This window comes from Tauraco erythrolophus, chromosome 23 (assembly GCF_009769465.1).
Source record: "Tauraco erythrolophus isolate bTauEry1 chromosome 23, bTauEry1.pri, whole genome shotgun sequence".
Lineage (NCBI taxonomy): Eukaryota > Metazoa > Chordata > Aves > Musophagiformes > Musophagidae > Tauraco > Tauraco erythrolophus.
Genome location: NC_141487.1, coordinates 7257189 through 7280157, shown reverse-complemented (window position 1 = coordinate 7280157; position 22969 = coordinate 7257189). Strand labels below are relative to the sequence as shown.

General features: G+C 44.0%; 1 protein-coding gene across 1 annotated transcript in view; it reads right to left on the bottom strand.

The window, feature by feature from the left end:
* Positions 1-12787, bottom strand: part of SKI (SKI proto-oncogene) — a 112407-nt gene extending 99620 nt beyond the window's left edge. Inside the window, exon 1 of the mRNA XM_086625690.1 lies at positions 11876-12787. Coding sequence (XP_086481816.1) covers positions 11876-12787 — 912 coding nt within the window. The remainder of the gene's footprint in view (positions 1-11875) is intronic.
* Between the last annotated feature and the right edge of the window lie 10182 nt (positions 12788-22969).

Here is a 22969-nt window from a genome sequence, read left to right as displayed (position 1 = left end):
AGAGAGATCTCCAATGAAACCCCATGAATTACTCTAAATTTTCACTTGTAAAATCTCAGCCGTATTTGACCCACAAATTATAACCAGGGAGGAAAAACTCTCTACATTCAGAAGCTATGACAAGTGATTTCCACTCCAAGACACATTTTGATAAACTTGGACCGAGTCCACTGACTTCACTCGAGTCAAACCACAGAGCACAACGTTGCCTCAACAACCTTCCCCGAATCAGAGCAAGGTATCGGGGCAATTATGACTTTTTCAAAGCAGCTCCTATTTCTTCCATTTGCCCGAATCAGTTCCTGGCGTGTTTTACACCACAGCACAACTACGCTGATGTCAAATGGATCATTCTACCGCATACCAGGCAAAATAAAAGACCTTCAAGGTCTAGACCACAAAGTCACTTAAAATATCACTTCTTTTCTGTAACGGTAAAAGTTGAACCTCATCTGCGCATCTATAAATACATAAACTCTACACATGAAAGCAATTTAGTAATGCAGCACAAGCTGCAGCTGCTCACACAATGCTCAGCAACGATACCAGGGAAGAAATTCCTGCTGTTACCTCCGTGTACTGTCCCCTCCACTTCTGTTAGCACAGCTTCTCCTACAGCTACGCTTGAACCAACGAAGCTTCAGAAACTAAACCAAAACCAAGCGAAACAAAGAGAACACTGCAATTTTCTTAGCAATTTCTTACTGACTCATTTTGGTTTTAAAAGACTAGACCGTCCTCTGGTTCATAGATTAGAAGCTGCTGTCAGAGAAAAAAAAAAAAAAGTCAGTTGTGCAGCACAGCATGGAAACTACAGGTTGGGCAATAATCCATAGGCCACTATTACTAGTAATCTGGTCAAAAAGTGAAACCACAGCTCATACTCCAGCTCCTTCCTACTCTTCCAGTGTAGGGCGCATGTGTCACGTACTGGGAAAGAGATATGTAACATTTTTCATCCTAAGCACTCAACTGCTAAACTCGAAATAAAATAAAGCAAAGCGTGACAATCTGTACAAATGCAAATGTCCCAAATGCCAAGACTAACATTTCTAAAACCTAACTCAGCTCTTTCATTTCTTAGCTGCAGGCCGTTTACTGCCACTCCTTTCTTCCACCCAAACAAAAGAGGAAAGGGAGGACTTCAAGCAACTTGAATTTCAAGCTAAGGCCACAAAGCACTGAATGCCTGATCTTTAATATTAAACAGGTGTGCAGACGATAGTCATTCGAGCCTCATCATCGCTAGGTTAATTGTTAAAAAAAAATGAAAAAAGACCAAATTTACTTACAAGACACCTGGATAAGTTAATGCTATAAATAATGACCCGAGTCACATGGTAAATACAAGCAAATAGTAGTTACAGCACTGCCAACTCCTTCTACCCTCTTTTCCCTCCAAATGACTAATCTTCCTTTTTTTCCTTTGTATTCACACAATTTTATATAATAAAATTTATTATATGATTTTAAATATACAATTTTATAACAATAGATTTTTTTCCCTTCAGAATTTAGTAATATTACATGCACAATCTTCACTCTAGAATCAATAGGGCTAAAGAAGGATCAATGAATCCATTAAAAAACAGATTTTCACATAAATATGTTTGCAGAAATTAAGTTTTCAGAAAAGGAACTCCTAATACAGCACGCTGTGAGGGCCAAGGCCTTTGAACAGCAGTTCTGCCTGTCCACTGACCAGTACAATAGAGCACTTTACTTCACCACTTACATCGCTACCTACCGCTGAATATGCTCCAAAGATTATTTGGCTTCATCGCTTTTGCAAAAACAAACAAACAAAAAAAATACACTGCTGTGGCAAAACAAGAAAAAGGCCAAAAGCCAAACAGAACTAAATCTTAGGATAAATAAGTGCAAGGACTCATTGTATGGCATGTTTCTTATTAGTGAATGGACGGGAACAAAGAAATATCAATAATGGACCTAATGCTGCAGTCTGCTCTCTTTTCAATCTGAGCTCTCCCAGCAGCTCTGCACCACTCTAAATACATTTATTTCAAAGGAGTATTTCTAAATCATATCAGCATGGGTGAGATAATTCACACCCACTGAATAAACTGAAACTGCCAGTGTGGAGTTAAGAATGGCAAACACTTTTTTTTTTTTTCCCCCCTCTTGAATGACACTCCATTATCTTTCAATTCAGGTAAGTTTTTCAACTGTGGAATGACGGTACTTTAGAAAAGCATGCTTAACATATAATTTCATGAGAAATTCTTAATAACAGAAGTGTAAATCTGAAATCCATTACATTAACAAAGGTTTCTGAAATCAGACCAAATTGTAGCCTTAATATTGTCTATTTTCTGCCTTTCTAGCCTGTTACTCTGCAAGAAAACTATAAAACTTATTTTACTGCTCTAAATATGTAAACTTGAACTATCCTGAGGATTTTTGGTTTGTTTTTTTTGAAGACACTTGTGAAAAAATATAGGACCTAGAGAAATCTAATACTCACTGAGGGTTTTTTAATTATTTAGAGTAATTCCGGGCTTCTAATTGGTACTGCTACAATCTCTGTTTTAGTAAGCAGCAGAATCCCTGAGCAACCTGTATTTTTTAATACTCAGCAGAGTTAATTTTGTTAGCGAGACCCTGAAAACAACACCCACAAGCATCATGTACGCAGTCCAAGACACGCAGCACCCCAGGACTACATAAGATAGAGAGAAAATTACTACCATGATCCCCTTTCTGCCATCAGGACCACACGGGCAGCTCTTCCGATCTGTGCAGCCTGCCCCGACACGGGTCCGGGCTGTGCGCACAGGTCAGCGGCCAGATTTCAGGCTGCAGGACATGGGCACAAACAGCCTCGCACAGAAGTTCACGTTTAAGCAAGAAGTCACTTTGGCCTCTTCAAGTTCAATAAAAGCACTTGACTGCAGCAGCTTTCTTCTGTGTTAAGTGACACAAAATAACTCATTTTTGCTGAAAAGCAGCAGGAAAGATTTGACTAAACGGTCAAAAATTAATAAAAAGCAGTACAAGTTTTTTAGACTCTCTTCACTGTCAGAATTCGGAAGCCTCGTTGTCGTTAGCTTCTGTTTAGTGGTAATAAAGGCAACTTCTTACAAAGGGACAAAATCTGAAGACTGAAAGAAAACAGGTGATAATATTGCTGATTTTAATAGCCCCCCTGGCATGTAAGACTAATGCAGATATGCATTAAAAATTCTGCCAGCTCCTCCCCAGAAGAGCGCTCAACTTGAGTGCCTGGCTGATTCTACTTGGGCATGAAGAATCAGAGCCTGTAACACAGGTAATGTAGGAAGGGTTAGGGGACTTCCACAAAAATGCAGGATATGACAGTGAAAAGACAAGAAATGGTTCTTTTTCCATCCCTAACAGATGTTGTCCAATTAAGGATGCCAGTATACGACTCTCTGCATTGCGAGTCAGAAAACGCATATATAAAAGCTTTCTAAATACATTTCAGTTTAAACTTGCATAATTCTCCCAGCAGAGAAACCATCTTCAACTTATGTAATCCTTAGAAAGAGACATTATTACATACAATTCTGCGCCGCTAAGAAACAAGGAAGACATCTCTAGAAAAGAGGTGCACCCACACGCAGTTAATTACATGGGTGTGGAGGGAAGAGGGGAAAAGCTGCAACAGCAACGCAGAGACCAGAGTCTGCTGTTTCCACAGAGCCTGAGCTGTAACCCAGCTCAAGGGGCTGCTCCCCTTTCACCAGCCACAACTGTCTGTTATACTTAACCCAGACTTCCTAACACTCGATATCCTGTCTGCTATTTCAATGCCCTTACTCAATGTTTCAGACAGACATTACACAAACTGGCTGGTGAAAGGGTTGAGAAAGCAAGAAGCAATCCAAGTCAATGACCTTATTCTACAAAACCATACCATTGACCAAAGAGAGGATGAAGAACAAAGCACAGGGGTACACGTCTTCTGAATATGCCACTGAATTCTTCTGTAGGAAAAGAAAAGCACTAAGCTGTGTCTTATTTTGTTAACGTTGCTGCTGTCTTTCAATCCTTAAAGCCTAAGCAATTCTTGTGCTTCTCATACCAAAACAGAAACAGCTTCAATTTAAAAACCACAAACAAAAAAAACCAAAAGCTACACAACAGAAAACCAAACATAAAAGTCACATTTACTACAAAGCATGTGCAAAGGTAACTGTACATAAATCAATAAACAACAAAGCCAGAAACCAAGTTATTGATTAGCTCTTTTGCTGTTTACCTCCAGTATACAGAATGATGCTGCAACTTTTACATACACAGAATCTCCATCCTCATGGATGCTTGCCCCAGCTTTTTAAAAAGGCTGTTAAAACAAGTAAAGGCTACTTAACATGAGTATGGGTGGCAGGAACCCGCTCATTTAACAGACCAGATGACTACGAGGCTTATCAGCTTGTTTTAATACGCATCCACTACTTGGAGAAACCCAATTTTATGTGATAGCAACCAAAGCATAGATGGAGCCAGCGATGAGAGCTCCACACATGGAGCCAATTCCCATTGGCTTCCAGAAGAGCTCTGTCCATGAAACACTGACAGGATCAGAGCTTGAATTTGTATCAGCGTTTATGTTACCCAACCAAGAGTCAAAGCTAAATAACTAGCTCAGTGCAGAGGGGCCAATCTCTATAAGCCAGCAGGCTTGCCCAATACGGACAAAACAGGCACACCTGATACAATTTTGAGGCCAAGTTTATGGTCCTTGAGTTTGTATCAGAATAAAAGGCTGGCCCTTATCCCAACCTTAGACATATTTCCTCAGCAGTAAAAAAATAAATTAAAAAAAAAATTTACAAATCTTAAACAGAAGAACAAAAAATCCCACCCTGTTAGATACCTACGGCAACCTTAAACCCAATCTTGCATGTAGCAACCAGCAGACAAAATCCTTTCAGTCTGAAGCCAGCTCCCAGCTGCAGAAGCTATTGCCCCATTCAGCAAGATCGTCAGGATCAAAGCACCATCAGACGTCTGTGAAACCAAAACCTCGTTAACGAGCAACATGAAAACAGGTTCTGCTCCCAGCTTCAGCACAGTCCTTTAAACACCAGGTTAAGGCCACAAACTTAATGAAGCTACTTTGTCTCCACACCAGTATATTCTGGTTCAGAATCTGTCTCTCCATTCCATGGCTGCAAGTACTTCCAGTCGACACACAGGAAGAAGTCTGATACATATACAAGTCTTCTGTGGTTTGTGGGTGCACTGGTTCCAATTACTGTGCTGGCTGATTGCTTGAAAGCTGTAGAACTAGCCCCAAAGCCCCAAAATCTTCAAATTAGCCTCGTATGTTTCAGAAGATATGGGAACAGGTGATTTTATTAATAATCTGAGTCTGAATCTCTACACTGACAATGAAATGTCAAAGACAAACAAGACTACAAAAGGTGGACGTGAGGAAGGTTAAGGGACCAGAGCACATCTTTTCAGAGCAAGCTTGCTTCTCTGTAATTATTTTCCAATAAGACATACTGACAGTATTAGAGACTGAGAGAGTGGAATAGCATTTTAAAAGGAGTGCAGGCTTACTAATGTATATTACTCAGATTCAGAAAACATATGCAAACAAATTAGATATTATCTAATAAAATGTATCATTAACACACACACTATAGTTGACAAATTTAAAACAAAACCATGCTATATTACTACATTTTAAAGTAATTCAAATTGATCTTCACATACAGGAAGCATTAAGTGCTCCATGGCCACTCAGCTAAAATAGATTACCCTAGTAATTGACAGTATTCTATCAATAGATTCTTTACAATTCAGTCCAAGTTACTTTTGTCTAAGCTTTAATTTCTTTCCAAGAACCCCTTGTTGGATTTAGCATAATTGTTCCATGACAGTTCCCTCCAAATAAGAGTTCAAGCGTCAAGTTCAAAGTGTGGGGTTTTTTTTAAAAAAAAAAAACAAACGTGAGAATTAAAAAAACTTCTGGGTGTAAGTACTGCACACATTGAGACACAATTCTTTGTGCGATGGCAAAGCAGTCTGGCCAGCTAAGCCAGCAATGTGAGTTCCAATCACCAGTTATCACCAGTAATAGACAGCCTGCCCACTCCTTACTGTAGTCAGTACCATTCAAACCCCTTAACTTTGGCAAAATAACTTTGCTAATAGATGAAAATAACACTAATTTTCACAAAGAATGGACAATGCATCTTCTTTAGACACCCAAATCTTGCTTGGGCTCAACTCCCTCGATGTAGCCCAAAGTTCCCCCAGTTCCAGCAGCCTTCGGAATCCCGGAAGGTGTAGATAAGGTACAAGTGGCTGCCAGAATTTTAACTGCTGTGTTGTCTAGACACGCTCTGAGCAGCCTCGTACAGACGCCTCCAGATGCTTTTACAACACTGATCTAAACACGCCTCTCAGCAAGCGAAAACACACCCTCGTCGGTCAGTCAGCTCAAGCTAGTGATAACCATGTTCACATCCTGGCAGAGACATCAGGTGTTAGGCTCCTAACATATCCAAAAAATAAACCATGTTTACATGCATCTTCAAAGCATGCTACTGCTCGGGCAGAACATACGCCCAAGCCTGGAACCACAGAAATGAAGAGGCAAGTGAGACAGGCCAGACAATGAAGGGAGAGGCAGATGTTTAAATATTTTAGGCAGTAATGTTCAAAAGAAGAGACTGCATGTAATTCCCTCCCTAATTCAAGAGAACTGAATTCAGGAACCTAGGAACTATTCTGGGGCAACAGAGCGCCGTAGTTGACTCAACATCATTAGATCATTATTTGCAGCATATTCTTTGTCTAACGCACATGCACGTACCTGCTTCTTTGTTCTCAATCTACAACATCTGAAAAACTCTTTGCACGCTTGGGAAAAAAATGCTGATGTCTGCTTAAACAGATACCTCCTCGGGTACACGGGATTTTGTTTAAGCGTGGTATCATTTTTGAAGTTCAACTTGTAAGCTGTGAAAGGATTCTGAACTAAACTACTGCCTCAAGACTTCACCATTTTTGTTTTAGGGACTTCAAAATTTCTACTGGAGAATCTCTAACACAGTTCTTGAACATCAGGTAAGAGAACAAATGACTTCATTGCTCCATGGAAAAACAACTGAACCCTCGCTTCTCGGGCAAAGTTTTCCAAGAGTATTTATCAAGTCAGTTTGTACCAAAAAGAATAAATCCATCCAGCAGTCTGAACACTACTGCCTGTGAATAAAATCAGAATCTCTCTGCTATATCTTCTGTAGGACACGTACTACTAACAAATAAAGGTTACTACTGCCAGGAGGCAGGGCTTCAGGATACAGAAAGATACACATTCTAGCTCTACTACTGCAGCATTTCAGGTGGCTACAAACCACCGTGCAGCACCTAAAAGTCCACAGCTACCCTACAACTCAGTCAGTCCGGCACTATTCCACTTCCAGCAGTTTGAGTTCTTTGATTCGGCTGCACACTTGACCTGGCTAAACCTTACTCCAGCTGAGAAAGCTGCATGTTGTGGCAGCGCTGGGTTGGTAGGCATTGTGCAATCAAGTGGGAGGCCTTACGTGCTCATTTGTGTGTCAGTACCCAGAACACTGCTTCTAGCTTCCAGCTACTTCATAGAAGTGCTGCTGGGACTTGAACCGTGGGAACACTGCAGCGCTAGCTCGTGTGGGTGTGTTCACACGTGTGCAAGGAAAGCTCTCTTCTTCTCTTGGTGTCTGATCACACACAGTTCTGCTAAAAGCACAGATGTCAGGCACACAGGTAGGAAATTTGAAAGCACTGTCAAATGTTGCTCGGTTCAACATTTAAAAAAGAAAAAAAGGGTTCAAAAGAGAGAGTCAAACCCACCCTCCTTTACTGGAAATAGCAACCAACAAAGCCTTCGGGCCTGCTTTTTGATCTAATTCAGTCACAGTGGAGGCACACTGATGTTCAGAAAGCAGAGAGCTGTCACACAGAAGTGGAAAGAGAGCATGAGGAACACACTAAGGCCGTATCCACACCAGCAAGCGAACGCTGAACACGCACCAGCTGCTCAGCTCCAGAAAGAGGCTTTGGCACTGATGATGGATTTCTAGGACCCTGTTTTGCAACCCTGTCAGGTTATTCACATTTTCAATTTCTAGAAATACCCCAGAATGTAATGGTTGTGCTCCATGCCAGTAACGGTGGATGAAGTGAGAGACAGGTAGGGAAACAGGACACCCAAGTAAAAGCCATGCTGGTGCATGGAGACTCTGAAAGATCAGAGAGAAAACAAAGCAGAAAAAAAAAAAAAACAACCTGCATGAGAAGGCGGAAAACCCAGTGAAGGACACAAACAAAGGAAAATGGAGAAGTTACCACATCACTCAAGAAAAGAAGGAGCTTTGACAAGTGGCAGGAAGGTGAAGGAGCTTATGGGAGGTCAATCACTCATCCAAGGATGAACAGGGAGGATGCAAAGAACATAATTTTAGCAGAAGGTTAAGGAAAGTGGCTGAGGCCTCTATGGTTCCTGCTTTAGTGGGGGCTCCAGCTGTCACAACTACCTCCAGTTTCTGGTTACGACCCTTTGCTGACTCCATACAGAACTAGGGGAAAGCTTCTACTGCAAGTGCCAAGACCAGGCAACACGCATCTTGTTGAACCAACCAGGCTGACAGAGACAATATATTTGCATGTACGTATCCACCTCTCAATACAGACGCATAGATATGCACAATGGATACTTGATGAATATAGAAATATATGTTGGGAATGAAATATCTAGGTAAATCCATGCCTTGTAGCAACGCTTTAAAACCACATGAAGGAAAGAAAGGGGAAAAAAAAAAAAGGGAAAAAAGGCAGTTTTGCCAGTATGCTGGATCTGCAGTGGGGGCTTGTGCCAACCCAGCTCCTCCATTTAAGTCAGACCCTTAAAAGGCAGAGCTGTGCTGGCAGAAATCCACATACCTCATCACATAAACCTCATGAAGACGTCTAAAAAGGTCAAAAAACTCACTGCTGCTTAAACGGCCATAAAAACGGTCATATGCATCCCATGCTACCAACATACTAACAGAGCCCCAGGGAAAACACAACGCACAAAGTGATGTGTACACACATATACATAAACAAATAAACTGGAAAACTGACAAAGAGCCCACTCCTGAAAGTAGACGACCAGGTATCTGACACAGCAGATTATGGCACACGAGGAGCACCAACACCTCTGTATAAAATAGAACAAAGTCATGCAGAGATCTACATCAAAAAGGAAGACCACCACAAAGACACATGCTTCGCCCTTTCATCCGCAGACAGACAGACACAGAGCCCAACAGACACACAAAACCCACACAGCTGACAGTAACTAACACAAACACACACAGGCAGACATGGGACCATTCCTTCCTTTCCTTAATAGGCATCTAAACTTTACTCCAATGTTACTTGCCCCTGGCCACAGCCTACCGATCTTAGAGCCTGATTAAATCTCTTCGTAATTATCTGCACATACCGCTACAACATAAATGACCTTAGCATACGATATCCGTTGACTAAGCCCAATGGAAAAAGACTTCAGAAAAAGGAAGGATAAGCACACAAAACCCTGCCAGCACTGTCAGGGTCTCCTCGAGACTGCACCACATTAATGGGAGAGCCCTGAATACAGCTCAAAAGCTTGAAACTTCAGCCCAGTTCTGCACAGGATGTATGATACAGCCGCCTTTTTTCTCCACCCCATCATCTAAGGACACATCACTCTGATCTTCTCCATCAAACTCCTTGCCACCTCCCCAGTGAAACTACGCAGGAGACTTAACGTTTCATGATGACAGATTTTTGGCAAAACTTCCTGAGAAATAGATAGTCATTATTTCCTTACATAAATTTTGGCGTCCATTATTAGGCATCTTGAATTCACTTTGCAAGAAGTGCTGTGCTGCATGCAGATTTTGGAGGGTGGGGGAACAGTACTTGCCACGTTCTGAACTGGAACATATGAAAGGGTCACCAAAAAAGTCAGGCAAAGCCTAGAGCTAGTAGGCTTTTCTTGCTCTCCACCTGCAACCTCCCCGGCGTGCTGGATAAATCATACAACTGAACAGAACGCCATAAAAGCCCTGCAAGAAAAGGAAAGCACGTCTCCACTAACATTCATTCTGAAAATGACCAAGCTAGGGAGAGAGTACCTTTTTGGAGCAAGAATGAGGAAATTCCTTCATTTTGCTTCCCAAACCAAGCATGCCCTAGAAAATTCGTTTCCCAACATGAAAAAACGCTTCCACTCCAGGAGCCGAATTCTCCTCTCCTAGACATCCATCCATACACATCCATCGCCCCATTCCACCTTAGCACATGACTGCCGGAGAACAGACAAGCCATTAAAAACACATCCACCTCCAACCACGGGGATAATGTGGCTCATTACAGCCCAGCTTTGTCCCGGCGGCGGCAGGAAAAGGAGGGGTGAGCACAGGGACTGAACCAGGGGCTGAGCACAAGACCAGCAGAGAAACTGGAACTTGAACGAGTGAGCCTCTGCTCCTTAAAAAAAACGTGGAGGCCAATCAGACGGGTTAACTAGGCCTCTTACTCTCGCTGCAGGAATTACGGCACTGTTTGCGCAGGATATTTTAAAAATCCTGGGTTTTGCGTGGGTATTTTTGTTGCCTTTTTAATAAATAACAGCTCTATTTAAGTCTGAGCGTGCGTCTGCCCGTTTAAACAGGTATTTGGTAAGTTAATCAAGAATTCAACTGAACATTCTCAGTGGGCTTTAAGCATTGCTTCTCTTTTTGAGGCTCGTGTCTTCGCCCTTTCGCTCCAGACACATAAAACCAGCGAAAAGTTCAGAAACCTCTGATGAGGCAGAACCCAACCAACAAACCTGCAGTGTAGAACTCAGTAGGCAAGAGTTTGCTTTAACCTTACACTGGGAGGGGAAGGAGCGAAAAGGGAATTGCTCATGCCACAGCCCATTGCAGCATCGCCAGCCAGCCAGACATCCTGGTGTCTGCCAGCGAGTCCTCAAGGCCTGGTGGCACTGCTGCCCATTGATCAGGACTGGTGCCAAATGCCAAGGCAGCCTCCCACCCGCACACCAGGGATTCTGGGATCTAAAGGCAGCTCAGACTGAAAGAAAAACAAAGGCCACCAAAAAAACCTGTGCTCTAGCTGTCTGGCTCGGCACACATGGCATATCTGAAGAAGCTGCTGCAGCTGGCCCTGGGCAGATTCACTTACTGAATGTATATACATCAGCCAACGTACAAAAACCTGTCTGGTGGGGAGGTTCCGACTCCACAGGGATATTCTAAAACCAGAGACTTCTCCATTCGCGTTCCGCACACTTAATCTGAACCTGCATTATTGTCAGGGTTTTTTCTTAGCAGCCACATTTTATTTCAACACAAGCATTTAGACAATTTAGCCCCCACCTCCATCTCTGGCGGCACGCAGCTGAACAGTAAACTGTATATATTTCCATCTGGAGCGATCAGTAACTGTGTTGTGGGGTTTTTTTTTTTCCTAGCTTTTTCCTTGTCTTGACCCCTAATTGAAGCTCTTAAGACCCGAAATCACATACTTCCTGACAAAGTCTGGGGTAGCGTGGTGCGTTTTAAAGATCAAGTTCCATGTATAGTAAGACACGCAAACACACATATATAATTTAAACAAACTCCAACTACCGTGTTCAGAACACAACCGGAGGAAAAAAGGTGTCATCTCAAACACTGCTTGTCTACATTAACACACAGGTGGTGAGAATTAAGAACACAATTAGATTGCTAAATGACTCAAAGCAAAAGCAGCCCGTAAAAAATTAGGTATCTCAATGGATGTTCCCGAAATTACAGAAAATTCCTTTTCTCTTCCTCCTCCCACCCCCTTTAAAATTAAAGGCATCACTTACCCTGGGGGCTTTCCTCTTATATTTGTTGTTATAGTCAAATTTTTCTTTCATTTCATCTAAGAGCTGGCCCAGTCTAGCTTTCTCCTCTTTCCCAGTGTAATCCTGGCTGAGGAGGATATAGGATCTCCAGTTTGCAGAGTCAAAGCCCCAGTGGCAAGTCCTGTTTTCCAGCGATTTGTGAGAGTGGACCACAAATTTGTGAGGTGGGTACATAAGCCTGCAGTCCAAGCACTGGATGCAGGCTGCGCTGGGGTTACTGTAAAGCTCTGGCACCAAGAGTCCCTTACACTTCCCAAAGCACTCATGATACACCTTGAAGCTCTTCTCCGTAAGCTCCAGCTCAATCGTGCTAGAGAATTCCTTCTTGCAGTGGGGAGGATAGGTGCCACCATAAAGCAAGGCGTTACAAAGCCTCTCAGCATCAGTTTTAGTGATGAGCCCGCAGGAAGGAGCAGAGAAGGGCAGGATGCCCATGACTTTGAGGATTTCCAGCTGGTCAGCAGTGCACCTGGAGCAGTAGATATGTAGCTCATCACACACCGAATTAATCTGCTGCAGGGAGAAGTCCCTGAGCACCGAGTTCAGGATCTGGGGCAAGCAAAGCCGCTTTTCTCCACCCACCACGAAGCAGGAGATGGTTTCCCCTTCCAGGATGGTCTCGCACCTCTCTGTGGATCTGTCCGAGGGCATGAAGAAGGGACCGGGCATTACGGGAGGAGGCTGGATAGGGGGCAAATGCAGTACAGGTTCTGCTGGGTCTTTGCCATTGTCTTTCTTGTACATCTCCTGTGCCCATCGTGCTGAGAAAGCAGCAGGGCCACCCAGGGAGCTCATAGAGCTCAGATGAAACTGTTCCAAGGTCTTCTGCAGTCCTGGATGAGGCTGGAAGCTGCTTCTACTTACAGTCTCCATTTTTTAGTTTCTATTCCCAAAACAAACAACAAAAATCCCCAGTTATCTTCCACTCTGGTACAAATCCACTTAAGGGATTTTTTTTAAAGGAAAAAAAAAATATGAACGAAATAAAACAACGCACCCTTGTGTTTTTCTCCTTCCCACTCAGGTTTAACAATCCACTAGCGAATAGGAAATAAATCCTTTTGTACGCGTGTCTCTCTCTTCGTTCTTTTCTCTTGCTTCGTTGCAATTTCAAAACCTCCAAGTCTCCAAGCCGCCCCGATGGAGCACGGAGTCACGCCAAAAAGAGGTCTTCATCCGAGCACTCACCCCCTCAGCCAACCCCCCAGGCAAACCAATCCCGCCTCCCACACCTCCAACACACACACACGCACACACACACGCCACCCACACAAATACAAAAAGTCTGTGCCACGCTCCGAGCACCAGGGGCTCAAATATGTTCTGGCGGCTGCTGCTTCTCTGCAGTAATCACCCTGCTGTCCATATCCACCGACAGGAAGGCGCGGGGGAGGAAAGCAGAAAGCGGGAGGAGGAAGAACGCTTGGTCTGTGGAAGGGAACAGCGCAGAAGAAAAGGGAAAGGCCCAAATCTCTGGCACTCCCAAAACGGCGCGGGGGCTCCGGACGGGCAGTAAGCGGGCTCCCTTCCTCCTCGTGGTCCCTCAGCTTGATACGGGAGGACTCCTCGCCTCTCGGTTCGCCTTTTTCCCCTTATTTCTCTCGGTCTTCTCGGCGTGCCGTGGGGAGCCGCGGTAACAGAGCGCACATCCTCCCAGCTCCTCTCTCCAGCAGAGACTGAGAGTGCCTGAGAGCTGAGCTAATGCAGGCTGGCTCAGCCTCCCTCACTCCTCCTCCTCCTCCTCCTCCCCCCCTCTGTTTGTTGGTGTCTGCCTCAGTCATTGAATCCCGGCCAAGAATGTGACCAACTCCCCAGGCCGGGCTCTTCCAGGAACAGCGGCCGCCTCCCCCCTCCGCGCTGCGCTCGGCTGCCGCACAGGCAGGCGGGCGGCAGCGCCGGGGCGGGACGGACGGAGGGAGGGAGGGTAAACTGCTGGGTTCACAGACCGCCGCGCCGCCGAGGACGGGCGGTAGGGCGCGGGCTTTTTCCTCTCGCCGCTTTGCTCCCGGACCGCGGCGAAACGGGAACAAGCGAAAAGGCGCCCGCCTCACGCTCGCACGCGCAGCGCGAGCACGCCACGAAAAACATGTCCGCCGCGAAACCCGCTTCCGACGCCCCAGCGCACCTTCGGGCACATGCCCCTCTCCGTGGGCACCAATCGCACCAACACAAGCTACGGCCGAGAACAGCGCGCCCCAACAGCGCGCCCTCGAGCTCCGTGCCGCACGTGGGCGCCCCGCTCTCCACACGCATCGCACGCCCGGCCCACTCGTGGCAGCGCCAGGTGCGCAGGTGCCAGGGGGCGACCCGCGTCCTCACCGGGCAGCACCGCGGAGCCAGGCGCCAAACGCCACGTCCGCCGCACACGAGGCCGAGCCCGCACCTCGGCGGCCGGGCACGGCCGGGCACGGCGGCCACGCGTCACGGCGGAGCCGGGGGCGAGCGCCCTCTAGCGGCGGCGCGCAGCGGAGGACTCGCTCCGCTCCCCCGCGCGCACCCCGGGCGGCCAGCAAAGCGCGGACACGCGCGCTACGATTTTGTTATTCTGATGGGGAATGAGGAGCTCCCTAGTCTCTGTTAATAGCAAATTCCAAAGCAAAAACTTCGGCTTCTCCCTTTTTCCCATGGGCTGCATGACCAGGCTCCTGAAAACCACTCCAACCAGCACCAAGCACCAATGTAAGAAACGGGATTAAAAGGTTTCGCCTCTTACTCGAACTCTGTCAGTTGTGTTTGCCAAAAACAGGCTGGAGAGCAGTTTCACACCAAGACAATTATTAAAATATTATTTGCAATGCAACAGTGACTTAAAGCACTATTCATGGTATAGAATCTTGCTACAACGAGTGATGCAACGAGTCTTGCTACAAATCAAGCATTCAGAGAAACTCTTCTGAAAGAGTTTACCATTACAGCATAAAAGCAGAAAAAACAGGTAGACCAGGGAAAAAGAGGCAGAACAAATAGAAGAATATCCAAGCGCTGTTTAAAAGAGCCAGCAGAAAACAAAAAGATTGTGATTTGCTCAGAATTGATGTAATGGGGCAGGGAACACAGCAAGCTCTGGTATTTTATTTGTGTTTTTCTATTCTGAAATCCCACTCGGAGTCAAGGAAACAGGCATCGCAGAGTTGCAAAAGAGCTTTGATCTTGCAAGTAAATCAGCATTTCTCCAGAGTGGAACCCGCTCTCACATATCCAACTTAAACATCACACCTTAAGGTGTTGAAGGGGAGTTCGACGAAGGCAAGAACCAAACACACTGGTCCAAGTTGTGTCTCCATGTGCTGGGAGAAGACACGTAGAGAGCCTTTGCCAAAATGCCACTGGTGGCAAGAAGTACCCTCGAAGTTTCTGTTTATACAACGCATCGCACATGGATTTCCTGATCCACAAGTGGAAATTTTAGCTATTACCACAATACCAAGGTCTAAAGACATTGTCTAACAATGTAGGCCATACAGCCCTTGTTAATTCCTGATGCTAAACAGGTTACCACATTAAGAGAAAGCAGGGCTACGAATATTCTTTACTGAGTAACGGGGTATCTAAAAGGTTTTCGTTAAGAATAATTTCCAATAATATTCTTCAGAAACTATGCACGGCACCTTTTGATAACACAAAGGACACCTATGACGTTCCATCCATCCCATCATTTCCAAACCAAAGGGTGTGCTTTTTTGAAAAGAAAACCCTTCCTACCCATTCACCCTCATCTTAGAAAAGTTCTGAGTAGGACAAGGGAGGAGTACCAGACACTCGGGATGTGGTGAAGAGCAGCAAAGTCATTCCCTAAATGGATTTAGTCCAGTTTCAGTCATTATCTTTTTAAACTCACTAAAATATAAATGGCCAGATACACTCAAGCATCATGTGTGGAGTTCCTTATTACTTTAAAGAACAAAATTACCACTTGCAGAAGTTTGGATAGTGATGGAGAAGCTCTGGAAGCTGGGGTTTTTTTGGCACTCCGTCTCCTTCACCCTTCAGGAAGGACAGCAGTAACTGCGGTTCATTTTCGGGGTGCCGTTTTCCCTTCCAAATGACTCTTTTATGCAAGTAAATCACAGGATCGTGCAACAGATTGTTTATGGGTGGAATTCATAAATGGAATTCCTGAAGCAGAGGAGACTACCAAAAAGACAGGAAGGATGGTCTTGTGGTTAAGACAGAAAACTGAGGACATCTGGGGTCTATTCCCAGGTCTCCCACAGATTTCCTGTTGCCTTGAGCAAGTTTAGTCTCTTTCCCTCAGTTTCTGTATCTGCAATATCTAGATAGTGACCAATTAGAGTGGCAGCTTCTGAACCTGAACTGACGACAAAAGACAAACCAATTTTCAGCTCCTGCAGCAACAATACAGTAAAACTTCCATTTCTTTATATCCCACAGACTCGGCAGAATGAAGCAGCAGCAGGGCAGGAGAAGGGGGAGAGACAAAAACTGCCATTTGGGATTCAGGCGGCAGTGGCTTCTGAAGTCTCTGCCTCCCCTGACGATGGACCACAAGCACTGGCGCATCTTAAAATCAAATTAATCTTTCCCCCAGTAACTGTTTGTCTTGCTCCTGTTCCAAAGCCCTCTGGCTGGAGAAAGGGGAGGGGAAAAATATCTCCGAGGAAGGGCCCTAACACCACAGTGTTTTTCTCACTCTCTCCCTCTTCTCCTCCCCCTCCCCATTGGCTTCAAGGCCAACAGCTCCTGGAACACAAACACTCCTGTAAACTTCTGAACCACACAGCCCCGGGGTGGGTGGGTGTTTGCTCCCTGCCTGCCAGTTGCAATCCACCCACAGATTCCAAAGGCCCAGAACAAAAAGCAGACTCCATTTTCCATATTTAACAGGCAATTCATTTCCCTCCCAACCGCCTTCATTTGCGGAACTCGCTGCCTCTCACAAGTACCACGTCCCACCTTTCACACCTCCCCGAGTGGAGGCTAGCATGTTTAGGTGTATTTTTATACAGGCATATGAAAAGTATATTCTAAAGGAATTCATCCCAGTCCCCTCTGGGTTTAGCTGCCTGTTTAGTCAAGAAAAACTGGGATTACCAGGGGCTGTGCTGCATGTTGCAGCTATTTGACAAAACGTTGGGGAAGGGTCTATTGTGAAGATGGAAAGTAAGTGAAAAACAAAAGCATGAGTGCAAATGTGATCCATCAAAATTCCTACTGTAGCTCATGTTAGACAGTAAATTCTTTATATCAGCAAACATCTGATTTCTCCACGTTTGTATTGTGCATATTCATTTCAAATGATGACATTCCTGTAACAATTTCTGCATGACCAGGATATTTCCTTCCCTCCTTTCCTTTAGAGCCCATCTGCTAAACGTCATCATTTTCATTGATCATTTATTTCCCTTACAGTGAAACTGGGCAATGCCAAACTATCCAGAACCTGCAGAATAACGTTCCAAACTCTCTGTTGAAACAGACATATCTGAGGGTCAGGCAGTCTTTTTCAAGCAAATATTTCAATTTTTCATCAACACACAGCTGCTGCTTACAGAAAATTATTTCCCACGTGTACCAACTTCTTATCTTTTTGGCTAAAATGAATTTTTAAATGTTTCAAGAGACCACAATTTTTTGTACATGTTTCTCTTAGAAATGTACTGCAATAAGTGAATGAATTTTAAAACATCTTAAAAGTCACAAGAAAAAAAAAAAAATCAGTCATATTTAAGATGACCCAAACAAAAAGATCTCATTGTCTGAGAAGGTCAGCAATAAACTCAAGTCACCAAAAGTGTTCTCTTTTTCTAATTAATGGAAAAATCAGCTATTTACACAACACCTTTCAGGCCAAAGAGCTCAGTGAGGTGGCTGGGACTCCTACGGCATTTACCACCTATCAAGCAGCGCCATTTTCTAGGATGCTGCACAGCCTGGACAATGTACCCCCTGTACTCCACTTCACACAGACCGAGTCCAGGTTTGATTTACATACTAACAGCTCATTTATTAGGTTATTTTAGGCTTTTACTGTGCTCCAGGTAGTGGCAGATCTATTCTGGGAGCAGTAAAAGCAAAACTGGTAATTATGAGACTCCAAGTGGGGAGGTGGTATATAGATAGATGTAAAACTTTCTGAAATTGCTGAGTTACATGAGTTTGCAGTTGGTGAAGATTTCCTAAGATAACCTTGGATAACCAGGATGTCATTCCAGTGGGGAATTCCATGGGAAGCAGAGCTGGAACTGAATCTGGGTGCTTCTGACGTTCCCAGGGCACCCTCTGTGAATCTTGCTGCAGTGTTGTGGCTACAGGGAAAATCGGTTGTCACTATTCGGATCAATAAGCTAACGAGCTCAGGGTTCAGTGATCGTTTTCTCTTCATAAAGCCAGTTGGCATTTAGAGAGTTACTAACAGGTGAATCAGAAGAGCAGCACATTTCACTCACTGTCTCTAGCCAGATTCAAACAGCGGTAAAAACGAGTGAATTTTTTTCCACTTGCTCGAGGGCACAGAACAAAAGGCACTTCACCTCGCTGTCCTACTCTCCAGCCCTTTCCACCACTGGCTGAAGAAACAGGCACCTTATCATTTACAGGACTTAACCCCTTCTCCTCTTGGGAGAAAGCACGGATGATTCTAGCTTCCAGAATCCTCCCATGGAATTACGTTAGACAGTTACTGAGTGTTTGTACCAACTACCACCTTCTAAGGCCCATAAGCTGTCTCAGCACTATTGCAATGAGCTTCTGAAAAATGCCAGAAATTAAGTCTTTTTTTTTGAGAGTGAGCCTTAAAGTAAAACTTTTTTTTTGCCCCTTAAATGTGCCTGAAAATCTATCCTTTATTCCTTAAAGATACAACTTGAAAGATGTAAGTTGTAACTGTATGTCTAAGGTAACAATGCTACAAGGTACGAAGAGTCAAAAAAATCTAGACTCTGCCAATCACTCCTTTGAACCAAACTCTGAAGGTATTATGGTATAACCATTTTCAAAGGATAATCCAATGCGTAGAGCAAGACTGCAATCGTGCAGCATCTCTACCTTTAGTTGCTCAGAGCTTGAAAGTCTTGTAGAGCCCGAATCACGAGAAAGCAACTCCAGAGTGAGGGCAGAAAAGCAGAGCTCCCCTTTCATAGGTTATTCCCACTCCAGCCATGCTATGTGGTTTCAGTGAAAATCCCCAACTTGTGTATTTTGAACAACCGAGGCTAAGGAGCTGTAGGGCTGACCTCTACCTCCTGGAAGGTAAAGCCAGCTTGACTGTGCCACATACAATCTTCTACAGCTGAGAGAAGCTCAAGACCAAGGAATAAACTCAAGAAAAAAATCACAATGACAGAATTTGGGAATGCTGGAAACTTACTCTGAGGCATATGCACAAAGCAGGCATACATAAAACAGAAGAGATCTTATCATTTTCCCTTCAAGCATCCTTGACCTGGGCACAGATGACAAAGCAACCTCTCTCCAGAATGCTGCTCGTCTCCACGGTCTTGCCTCTCCTTTCTCTGACAAACATATTGTTTAATATCTGATCCTTTCAGTGGTGTCAGCTAGCTATACTATATTTTATGGGTTTGGTTCAGCTAACTGATTATATTTTACCACGTTCATAGCAGCTTCTGCCACCACTAAGAAAAGAACCCCATGGATTCAGAAGTCATCACTATTTTCTTAACCTCATTCACAATTCCTGACTCCTGTCCAGCCCAGCTCCACAGCCTACCTCCTCCTATATCTTTTACTTCTTTCCAAAGTACAGAACCTCTTGATAAATATACATTTTATATTCCTCTCTATTCCTGATCCTCAGAGGATAATCATCTAGAGTAAGATTCGGCCTTCAGGCTCAGGTTACAGCAGCTGAAGCTTTGTGCTCCAGCAGTCCCTAGTGCTGGCCAGGACAGCAGCTCTCACACCAACACAATTCAGCAGGCCATTCAGAGCAAACGCTGTCGTACTCCAGCCAACTTCAGAACTGGCTTGAATCATCACAGACTTGTCACTAATGGCCATACATCCATGATTAACACACGTAATGAATGTATGAGCTGTTTAACACATGACTTGCTCTCACACCTAAAATTCACATTTAAATTGCAAGAAATCATCAGGCATCCTAGGAAATGTAGGAGGAGAGGGGTTGTTAAAAGCACATGAAAGAGCGCTCCATCTTTTAGAATTTTTCTGTCCCAGGTTGCCCGGTATGTTGCTCAGGGCTGCCCCTCCCACCCACACACTGTACCTACATGCCCCAGTGGATGCTGCCAAACACCTCATTAAAAAAAAAATTTTAAAAATTTTAAAAAGACATGCTTGCTACTGCCAATAAAAAAATTAATTTACTGGGAAAAATCACAGTCAGAGAGGGGAATACAAGCTGGAACTCTGGGGATTCCCAAAGAATCTTACAGAATAATCCTGTTACATGACTCAGGGCTGCACAGACTTTTTGTCATCTATATTAACACAGAATCTTTCATTTCTCAGCATATCCAGCAATAAGCAAACAAGGCTTCACATACACATCCAACAGAGGAAGGGATAGGAACACCAAGCCAAAGCCTTGTCCCTGTAAAAAGAGCAACTGAACCATTGTCCACCCTCAGCACTTCCTCCTAGTACGGTTCTTACACAGGCAACCACCAAATAGTCACTCAGGAAGCAAAATCAACACATTTAAGACAAAGTTAAACCTGAGACTTAAGCAAGGGATCTCCTCTAGGTCAGGGCTCCCAGCCATCTAGTGTATCCCAAAGCAATCGGTATCAAAGGAAATGAGTGTGCCAACCTTGCACTGCAGGAGCTACTGATTAGCAAAACCTCAGCTTTGAGCTTCACCAAAACAAAGTGGGTTAACTCCCCTCCTTTGCCTTCCCACACGCCCTCTATCATGCAGAGGAACTGTGGGAATACTGATTTGATCTGCTGCAGCTGCTGTGGTGAGTAAAAGGGCAACAGAGCTGGGCTCTACGACTGGCATGTATCAACTTGCATGATGGTACGATTAATACTGCCTCATTCCCATTTCTCCTGAAACCCATCTGCAACTTGAAGGCCAAACACTCCCCTCCTCAGTAGCCTCTCACAGACCCTAGGGAATTCATATATCTTTTTTTTTAATCTCTTCCATCTGTGAGATAATTTCTTATCATCATGGATTTGCAAAATCCATATTTTGCAAACAGTACTGATATGCTTAGGCACACCTTTGCTAGAAAGACTCCGTAAGACCTTATTATCTGTTAGTTGGGTTATCACTAAACCTTCCGATTCTAGTCTCTCTTCTCAAGTTCTTTGGTACATACAGTTTAAGATCCAAAGTCACGGTGGGTAGTAAGCCCCATAGCCCGCTTGAAATTCATGACATCTACCCCTTGTTGTAAAGTGATCCTCTATCTGCTGGTCTGACATACGAACCTGCAATTTATTTTCAAGGCCCGTGTCTCCTATAAATAACACACAGAGCGCTAGGCGCTCCATGGAGATAAGTGCTTGCATCATCACGTCAGTAATTCAGAACGTGCTGTCCTAAAAATCTGGAATTTCGACTCCTCTCTCACAAATTCTTACGAGTTGATCTCATGTTTATTTTATTGATGGGCTTTCTGAATGAACCTGTGATTAAAGCACATGCACACCTCATTAGCATAACGAGATTTTTCTTACAAGCACGTAATGAAAAAGAAACAAATTCATACTGTCATTTTACAGATGCGGAACTGAGGAACAGAGAGGACACAAAACTGGCTTAAGGCACCCTACACGTCTTTATCAGAATCCAAATCTTTTACCGAATTGAAATCAACTGCTTTAACTCAACGACTATTTTTTTTTCTAACAGAACTCCACTGATATTCCTAGAACTATTCCCAAAAGAAATTTATGTGAGAAGATAATCCAACACTGAAAGACAAGGTTTTTGGGGTTTGGTTGGTTGGTTGTTTTGTCCGTAAGATGTCTTTTGTACTCCAATAGGAAGGACAGGCTGTTTTTTGATTCGAACACTTCAGTCTGGTAGAATCAGGTAATGAAAGTCCTCCGCAAGATCGGTATTAACTGAATTGTCTGTGACTTAACATCGCCTCATTCTCTTTTTCAGGAGAAGACACTTAACATTTTAGGTTCTAGACAGCTTAAATTGTCAGGCTAGTTTTTACGTAAAGCATTTTCATGTGAAGTTTCTTTGATTTTTAATTAGCTATGTCAGAAAAGAGGAACGCTAAAGCTAGCAACGCGAGATGCTAAGGCAGTAGATTCTCAACATCGCAACGCCCATGTCACAGCAGAGGACATCTCAGCAGCCTGCCCTCTCCTAGTTACAGAGAGCAGAAACACAATTGTCATGTTTCAGCATGACTTGCACGGGGACTGCTTGAATGAGCTTATACCACAGACTTTCAGTGAGTTTCACTGCTGTTTCCAACAGTCCTACACTTTCAATATTCCCTATGTCTACATGCATAGTACTTATGTAGATTAGACCCACTTCACCTGTCTTATGTGGCCCTCTGACAAAAAAAATGGTCTCCAGAATAATTGAGGTTTAAAATTATTTTAAGCAAGCGATGAACTCATATTCATAAGCTTCCATACTATTCATAGGTATAGTATTTGTATTTTAAAAAATAAACAGTGACTGTGAGAGGAAGGATTGCAGGAAAGACTGGCCTTGCTTAGATTCCCCTTTTTCATCTCCACCCTTTCAAAAATTTCTACTAGATTCCTCTCTGCCATCATGTAATCCAAAGCCCATCTTGAAGCAACAATCATGTCTGTAGCGTGCACGCTGGAGCGTTACTGCTAGGACCCAAGATTCGTCAGCTAACATGCCAGCTGGCACTCTTCCCTCCCCTCTGCTTTCCCTGCCTGAGCAGGAGAAACCATTCATTGCCTTCTGGGGCTAGCACTGGACCCACACTGTTCTTAGTAATGAATGCAACCTGTTCTAACGAATGTGAAGCTTATTTGTGAGTGTGGAGCTGCACTCAATTGCCTGACATTTCACATTTCTCACCATAAATCTGGGTAACACTTTATTTTAATTACTGGGACATTTTCTAACTTTTATTGTTTCTGGCAAACACAGGC